Genomic DNA, 9,397 nt, shown 5'->3' on the forward strand with positions numbered 1-9,397 from the left:
AACTAACCATTGCCTTCTGTTGCCATGGTTACCCGCAGCAGGTTGCCAAGCGAGGACGGCTCAGTTTCAAGCAATGAATCGGGGAAACTGAACACGGGTAGAAGCTCCACAGCTCTGAGATCAACGGCACAGAAAGCACCCAAAGAAGAGCAGCACACAAGAAATGGTGAGAAAGACAGAAATTAAAGGAGCAGCGCAATTCACATTCCTTAGGATCACAACTTATTTATGAAAACCATAAATACAATCAAGAATGCTGGATCTAGTTAATCAGTCTTTTTAATTTTTTTTTTTACATTTTTAATTTTATAATTTTATTTGTTTTATATAATTAAAAAACATTAAATTTAATATAAATATTTATAAACATTATAAATTATTTAATTATTTACTTATTATCACTTTGATCAATTGAATGCATGCTTGCTGGATAAATGTGTTATTTCTTTATATATATATATATATATTTATTTTTTTAAATGTTTGTGCTTTTGCATAGAGATTATATTATATGATATTATATTAATACTAAATTTTGTTAGATTTTTGCTAAAATTGAAAAGTCTTGCCACTGATGTAAGAAAATGTAATAAAAAAAAAATAAATGATTTATATTTATAATAAGTGTTACAATAAATATTTTTACTGAACACAAAAAAACTGGTTTTATTTTGGGGGAAAAAAAAATCTGTTTAAACACTATAATATAATGTTAAGAAATATCATTTCTGTAACTGGATCTGTAACAAGTTTATATAAGTATTTAGTTCTCATAAATGTATTATGAGGGTATTGAAAGTCTTAAAACAATGATACAGTAATATTATTCTCATACAGATTTTTTTTATACACAGCTTTGCCATCTAAAATATCCCACACACCATTAAACCCCCAAAACCATAAATAAGTGATTGCTCAGTATATTGTGCATCAGTGTCTAGTGTCAGACTCTGTTTTTGAGTATTTACAGCTTCTCTTTGCTGATGCTCTTTTTACCATCCTACTGTAATTTTATGACTGCACAAGTCTCCTGTGTCTGTTTGCAGACCATTATGACTCTCTAACTGGCTCTCTACGCCTCATCACCATCAAGCCTATGGCCGCCCCACTCAACTATTCCTATCCCGACTCCTCCAATCACAGCCAAGACTCTGTCATCATGAACGGAGAGGTGAGCTTGCTGTCTCTGTGGAGAGAGGCCAGGGCCACCTCATTAGGAGGCTTTTATCTGTGATTTATTTTGACCTGTTTTGAGTGCTTGTCAGCTTACTGGGCACCACACAGAATCTGTTCCACAAAATATTCCTGTAGATCAGCAAAAACAAGATTCTGTTTAGACACACACACTATCAGCCGAGGAGCACTAAATTGGTGTAAATAAATAACCTCCGATTTCCACCTGCAGGTCAACATTGGGCTGAAGCAGAAGTCGGACATCGAGCATTACCGGAATAAGCTGAGGTTAAAAGCTAAAAGGAAAGGGTACAGTGACGGGCCGGTCACTGGTAGCAGTGGTCACATGTACAGCCATCGAGACCGGATGAGGCATGAGAATGCTTCCCTGGACCTGGAAGATCTGAGGGGGCCGAAGGAGGACAGGAAACCCTCCACTTACGTAAAGTACCGCAGGAGGTAGTCAGAGATTAAATCCCTCCTATTGATCATCCCAAAATATGTTGAGAAAATAACCCCAATTCGATTTTCCTAGATACAGAATAAAAAAAGGCAAAAGAAAGGTGGGATTGATTCATATGTGATAAAATCATGAGGCACATTTACTGAACAGATAAGACACTTTTGCTATAATATAACATAATATTGTTTATAGTGTTATTTACACAGGGTTCATTAAAACATAAGTTAATATAAGCAATTATTTAATAATAATTTAAAATGCCGCTAAATAAATTTTGCGTACTTTGTTTTTATTTTATGAAAAATAATATATATATTTTGACTAATAATTTTTTTTTGTTTTTGAAAGAAGTTTCTTATGCTTACCAAGGCTGCATTTATTTGATTATAAATATAGTAAAAAAAAAAAGCAATATTGTGAAATTTCAATTCATGAAGAATTTACAATAACGCTTTTCTATTTGAATATATTTTAAAATGTAATTTATTTCCCGTGATGCAGTTGAATTTTCAGCATCATTACATTACTCCTTCAAATCATTATTTTATGCAGATTTGCTGCTCAAGAAGAAATATTTATATTACTGTATTGTTATTAATGTTAAAAACAGCTGTGCTGCTAAATATTTTTGTGATCTTTTTTTTCAGTTAAAAAAGTAAAAAAAAAAAAAAAAAAAAATATATATATATATATATATATATATATATATATATATATATATATACTTTTTTTTTTCGAATTTTTTTTTTTCGTAACATTAAATGTCTTTATTGTAACTTTTGATCAATTTAATACATCATTGGCGAATTAAAGTATTCCGTCCTTTAAAAAAAAAAAAGACTCTGAAGATTCCATATTTTTAAAGTAGTGTATTTTTACGTTTTTCTACAATGTTTGTGCCTTTGCATAATTCCTTTTATTAAATCGTGTGCTAAAATAACAAACAACACTATTCATTCTTAGTAAACTCTCCCTATGGCATGAATAAAGAGCTCTTTAATGAGCTGAACTGCTCTTCTCTGGTGTTTGGAAATCTCAGGGTGTATAGGAATAAAAATAAATCACAGTGTAAAATTAAACATTACTTCAATAACCAAGTTGGTTCATGAGATAATACTGAACTTTTCAACCATTCTTTCAACAGTGACTCCCACAGGGAACCTTCATACTGGAGCAGGCAGTCTCTGAACACCCCGAGCCCTGTAGAGACAGAGATGGACATGCTGGTCATGAGGGAGAGATCTAGGAGGGGCATCCCTAACAGCGGCTACGATGTAAGCGCTGCCAGCCTCTTGCATCATGGGATCCCAAATCCCTGCTATAAAGTCTTCTGCTGTAGTCTTTCCATGCAGCGCATGTCATTCACACTTCAGGAAGCCGGCAGAGATTCTTGAGAAGTCTGCCTTGAGGCTTAAATGAAGGCGATTAGCTTTAGCTCTAACTTTAAGTACAGTTTCTGAGAGTAGAGAGCTTTGGTGAGCAAACCCTGCACTTTGACCACGTCATCATGAAACAGAGCCGAATCTCATTACACGTAAATATAATAATGGCATTTTAAATCATTTAGATTGGAAATTCAATATCAGAATAGCTGTGATTGTGCTGAGCATTAGTACTCCTGTTCGGTAAAAGTCATTATACTCGTATTCAGATCATGCATAGGTTATATTATATATTGATCGTGTTTCTATGAATAAAATGTATTTTATATATATATATATATATATATATATATATATATATATATATATATATATATATATAAATTGAATATTATACTTATTCTTTCATCGGGGACCAAGTGTGACTGTAATCATTTAAAAAAATAATTTCAATGAGTCAACTAAATAATTTATGAATCAATAGAAAACAGTTATAAAACTTAAGAAGTCTCATCACTGAACCAACCTTAGGGTGAGCCCGAGCCATTTGAAGAGACCGATGTGGACCGTCTCCTGAGTTCCTTGGGTTTCGGCGGTGGTCACCAGGTCAAAGGTCACTCGGACTCGTCCACCTTGAGCTCGCAGCCCTCCATCGATGAAGTGAGGCAGCAGATGCACCTCCTCTTGGACAACGCTTTTGGTTTGGCCTCTGCCGAGCCAAACCCGGGCAACCACCACCACCATAACCACCTCCCTCACAGTCCGTACAACCCCAGCCACAGTAGCCCTTACCTGGATGGAGTTACCAGCGCACCTGGGACGATGAACCATCCCAACGGAGCTCTACAGCGCGGCTCCTCCTTTGGGCTGGATTTCCACCAGTGTAGCCTCCCCAAACCAGTGAGTGTCATTCTTCAACACCACTGATGTTTACAGTTAATTTGATTGTTTCTATTGATTTTGGGAAAACAGCTTGAGCATATAGGGTGATATGTTGATATATGATATCATATTTGTTTTCAGAAGTTCATTTGGTGGTTGTGCTTGGCTTTGCAGGGATTCAGGTTTACCCAGCTGCCTGATATGGGTTTGGGTTCCCCGCCACCCCTCATCCCTCCAAGAGGCGGAGCACCACTAGGAAATTCGCTAAGATGGTAAGAGAAACCTTAAAATACACATTCACACTCTTATTTGGATCTTGCATTATATTATATTATATTATATTATATTATATATTGATAGCATTAAGTGCATGCTACAAAATCAACCACAACATCAATTAAAATAACTAAACTTAATGTAATATATAATATATCATGTATGTATAGAATTTGTACACATTGTCGCTACATATATATATATATATATTTATTATTTATTTTAATAATATAGATATATGGAGTCTTTTAAATTAAATTTATACTTCTCTGAAATGGTGAGAGAAACCTTAAAATTCACATTCATTTAATTTTGTTGTGGTTTAGTGTGTTTTTTTTTTTTATCATACCTTTAGCCAAAAGATACAAATGATATGTATCCTTTTATGGCAGACCAAATGTCAGTGATCATATAAAAAAAAAAAAAATAAATAAATAAATAAATAAAATAACTCAAATTTAGAAATTAACTTAACAATCAAAATTAACATTTTTAGCATGTAGATAAATTAAGATTTTATGATCCTAAATTTAAACGATTTAGAAATGCATTTATTAGTCATTTTGTAATGAGAAATTAACATTCATTGTTTTAATTTCGTTACAGTTTGCTTGTTTATTTGCATTTTTTTATTGATTACTTTTTTAATATAAATATTAAAAAATCTAATAAGAAATACTTTATCCACATGAATAATTACAATGTATTAATTTATCTTTAAAAAAAAATATATCTATTGATTTATATATTTTTTTTTAAATTCTTTTTTCTTTACTGCTTCATCAGTTTTTCTGCTGATTATTGACTGTCACTTTGCCCTTTGTAGGTTTGATATGGTAGAAATACATTTCCAACTGATGTCTTTGAACATCTGAGGCTCTTTTTTCCCTGACATAACACTGCATTACAGCATCACATGCCAGCATTTTTGAGATGAGCCTCATGTATATTTATATAAGCGTTTTTATGTGGCTGGCATATATTTAAGGTGCTTTGAATGGTTGTCAGTGCTGCTGACTGCATTGAGGTGTGTTATGCGGCTCGGAGGCGATGCTGGCCAGCGTTGCCCCCTGGTGGTTTGATCTCATTATAACAAGACATCTTCATCTCATGTTATAGCTCCACACCAGACATGAGTCTGAAGCCTCGTGTGTCTGAGACCTCAGAGATGAGTCAGCACAATGGCACCCCCTACCTGCCAATCAACCGAGCTCCTTTCCCTGCGGTTACCGTCGACGAGTCTATGACCAGCTACTCAGGTCAGTGTGTCTGCTTGCTAAACAGATCCGTTTCAAAGTAGAACACTAGGTTTAGATCCTGATTTTTTTTTATTATTACCATATACAATATTATTTAAAAATAAAAAAAAGTTTTATCTTGGTATTGCCACAATTTTTGAACATGTACAATGGAAATACTGTGGCATTTTGCACATGTATTTTCATTTTTTTAATAAGTTTGGGTGATTTTTGGTTTCCAAACATGTCAAAAAACATTTGTTTTCCATTGTTTGGCAGGAAACCCAATGACAGCAGTATATGCCATATCCGCCAACCGCCCCGGCTACTCGGACTACTTCGTCCTGTCTCCATCCTCCTCCTACCGGAGTCCGTCCTGGATGTCCTACCCTCCAGAGCCAGAGGACCTTCCACATCAGTGGAATGACACGGTAAAGGCAAGCTCTGTTTCTATATACAGCTCGGCCAGCGGGACTAACCCTTCCTGGTGACTCCTAACACATCTGGTATCGTGACCTCATTTCCTTTTTATTTTGTTATCTTCAAAGAATCACCAGCTAACCTAATTTATCTGGATTGTCTTTCTTGTGTCTTTTTAAATGTAAATGTCATTTTCTTTCTTTTTCAAATTTCTTACAGACCCAGTGTCACCTGGAGACCATCTGCTGAACTGGAGTCCGTTCTGATGTTGAGCAGACCCTGACATTTACCAGGGTACTTTGGAGTTTTAGATTATTAACCATTTATACAGCAACATGAACTGATTATGAATAGAAAATATTTTTAAATTATTGGAAAATGATAAAAATAAATAAAGTGTATACTCTACAGTAATGTTCAATTGTTTGATTTAACTGAAATGTATGAATTTATTTTTCAGAGAAAATCTCTTATGCTCATCAAGACAGCATTTATTGAATCAAACATTTATGTACAAACAGTAATATTAATTGTAATATTATTACGATTTAAAATTATAATTTTCAGAAGGCATTACTCCAGTCTTCAGTGTCTGGATCCTTCAGAAATCATTCACATTTGCATTCAGTTATTTTCCATTATTATTGGTGCTCAGTTAACAATGGTTCTTCATCATCTTCTTCTTATTATTATTTTTTTTTCAGTCTTACCAGACTTTTAAATGGTAGTGTATCACGGTTTCAACAGATTTATTAAGTAAAAAAAAAAAAAAAAAAAAAAAACTTTTCAACATTGTTAATTATAATAAATGTTTATTGATCAGCAAATCAACATTAGAGTGATTTCTGAAGGATCATGTAAAACTTAAGACTGGAGAAATGAAGCTGAAAATTTAGCTTAATTGATTTTTTTTTTTTTAAACTGTTAATTTAATTATATTTTTTTAATTTAATTAGAATTGCAAAATAATTCCATAATTTAATTAAAAATAATGAAATTTTTTAATGTTATAAAAAAGTTTTTACATTATATATTTTTTAAACCTTTTTAAAAAAAAAAAAGTATATCAAATATTTCTGCAATGTGAAAAAAAAGAATAATAATTCGGTTGTTGTTGTTTTTTCTCACCCTCATGTTGTTTCAAACCTGTATTTTGGAATAGGTTTGGAATGACACGAGGATGCACTGTTCCTTTAAGAAGCTGCTATATGTTTGTATCTTCCAGGGTTTGAACAACCTAAAAGAATCCTCGTCTACTTTGAAATTTCAGATTCAGCAGCCCCAGCTGACCACGACGCTCAGCCGAGTGGACAACCAGACCCACAAGCCACAAACTCACCTGCCAGCCTAAGCACCCTTATTAACCAACATCTACAGTGAGGGAAAATCATCACAACAACAGGTTGCCTCACTGGCCAAAACTGTGTTTTCTTAAAGCTTTTTCAAATTTTAGAAGTGTTGTATCTAATGCAGGTGGTTTTATGTGCGTTTTAAACACCCCAGTTACTAATAACGAAAAATGAACAAAAAAACGATGTTTCCGTCTCGGGCTTTCCTTGCTTCATCAATGCCAAAAATCGGTGTCTTTTGTTCTCATTCATGCATTTTTTTATAGAAACTTAAGTAAAAAAGCGAAGATGACGATGAATGATGTAAAATAAATCGAACATTTGGAAGGATGTGAGATCCTGTACTGTATTTACTGTAGTCACAATGCAAAAAAAATGTCTTTCTTTTAAAAAATGCCATAGTTTATGCTGTATTAAAGTGTTTCACGATGCACAACCGTTCATGAAAGGCATGAAAGGTGCTATGAGAGTATTGGTTCGATGTGGGAAGATAGCCATAAAGGTTTACTGGACAAAGAGATTGATAAATGATAAATGGATGGAAGGATTCATATTTTTACTAGCAGTTTTGTAACTAGTGAAAGAGTATAACTATACATATTCTATTGCCTTATAAAAGGTACAAAAACATATATACAGTATATGCACTACACACCAAAATTGACTGGAAAATGGATTTAAAATATATTGATAATATAAAATCGAATTAAAACTGTAGCATACTATCTTAATAAGACATTCGCTATAACTAAGCGAGTACGGTGTTACAGAAGTAAGACCTGGCATGTGTTCTGAAGAGAATGAGTTTAATGCATGATGTCTGGACATATGAATCATAAGGGCTTTGTATGTCAAGAAAGTCCCATATTTTCTTTGGGCAGTTATAGGATGGAAATCTATTGTAAACAGGTTAATCACGGCAGAAATATCCAATTAAATAGACACTACCTGTCGATGTACTTTACAAACCTTTATTATTTTTTTTATTTATTTTTTTTTAGTTTGCAGAATGAATCAAGCTATATAATCGGATTTGGAAAATTACATAGTGTATCATGTAAATGATTACAAATACCACTACTGTTTAATTTGTGTTTAAAATGAACCTTGTCCTTTCCGGTGGTGCAGGGGATGTGCAAATATCTATCATGTATTTGTTCCATTTTTAAAGCATTTTCTTTTGATATTTTTGTATCAACTGAATCACCCTTTTTTCGGCCAACAATGGAGGACATTCTGCTAAAAACTGTAAAATATTGTGCTTCAGATGTATATATATATATATATAAAAACCTTGTTGTTAACCTATGTGTAATACTCATTATGTGTACATCATCATAACAAATAAGATGTTGAATTCTTTCCCTACTTATACAACACTAAACAACTCCGTATTTGCCAAATGTACTGCATATTTTCCTTTGTCACTGTAAAAAAATAATAATAATTCGCTTTAAACTTTTTCCTTGTTATTTTCTTTTCTTCTTGATTGTTTTATTTAGCATTATGTAAAATAATCATTATAATGGTTTAACGCCTTGAAGGACTCATTTTTGTGGGTTACACAACTGAATCAAATCTAATAAAATCTAAGAAGCATTTGATCATTTAAAAAATGATAAAATTGCTCAATATTGTGTTTAATGTCTTTTTTCCCCTTATTGTCCATATTAATGTTATTTTAGCTTTTGTAAACAATACATATAACCTTGCAAACCTAGCTTTGCTGAGCTTGTCATATCTTGTCCACTAGATGGCAGCACTCCCCTTTATTTTAATTCTACAAAGAAACCAAAACATCCTTTGCTACAATATCATTTCTGGCAATTGATGGAGCGGCTTTTATTCACTTTGTAAAATCCATTATGTCCCCTACCTCTAGTTTAAGCACATTTTGAGTCGTAATTTCTGCTTTGGATACTAAGGTGCCACACCTTGTTTCTGTCCCCTTCCCTCGAGGGGATCCGTTCACTCACATCTCTGTCTGCCAAGCAGGTGTCTTTATAGGCCTGACTTGTCGAATGGCTGGGAGGGGAGGCTGTCAGACCGACTGAGGTCAGTTTCTTTAACGACACAGGATGCTGCCGGGGGGTTACACTGGCCTGTCCACTTCAATCTGGTCTGTGGCCCTTTATCTGTGACAGCAAAGCCATTCAGAGCCACATGAGTCCCATCAATCACTGCAGGGACGAGGCTTCTGTCTCTCAGATGTCT

General features: G+C 33.8%; 1 protein-coding gene across 6 annotated transcripts in view; it reads left to right on the plus strand.

Moving 5' to 3' along the window:
- LOC127946996 (UPF0606 protein KIAA1549L-like) overlaps positions 1-8,815 on the plus strand; it is a 43,448-nt gene extending 34,633 nt beyond the window's left edge. For 2 of the 6 annotated variants that reach the window (XM_052543866.1, XM_052543871.1), the window contains 10 exons: positions 39-166; positions 1,047-1,171; positions 1,406-1,632; positions 2,781-2,910; positions 3,550-3,918; positions 4,075-4,172; positions 5,296-5,435; positions 5,694-5,851; positions 6,054-6,128; positions 7,105-8,815. In XM_052543866.1, coding sequence (XP_052399826.1) covers positions 39-166; positions 1,047-1,171; positions 1,406-1,632; positions 2,781-2,910; positions 3,550-3,918; positions 4,075-4,172; positions 5,296-5,435; positions 5,694-5,851; positions 6,054-6,083 — 1,405 coding nt within the window. In that variant the 3' untranslated portion in view covers positions 6,084-6,128; positions 7,105-8,815. Of the gene's footprint in view, positions 1-38; positions 167-1,046; positions 1,172-1,405; positions 1,633-2,780; positions 2,911-3,549; positions 3,919-4,074; positions 4,173-5,295; positions 5,436-5,693; positions 5,852-6,053; positions 6,129-7,059 lie in introns of all 6 variants that reach the window. The other 4 variants (XM_052543867.1, XM_052543870.1, XM_052543869.1 and 1 more) reach the window with 4 other exon arrangements.
- The last annotated feature ends 582 nt before the right edge of the window (positions 8,816-9,397 follow it).

Source organism: Carassius gibelio, chromosome A25 (genome assembly GCF_023724105.1).
Source record: "Carassius gibelio isolate Cgi1373 ecotype wild population from Czech Republic chromosome A25, carGib1.2-hapl.c, whole genome shotgun sequence".
Taxonomy (NCBI): Eukaryota; Metazoa; Chordata; class Actinopteri; order Cypriniformes; family Cyprinidae; genus Carassius; species Carassius gibelio.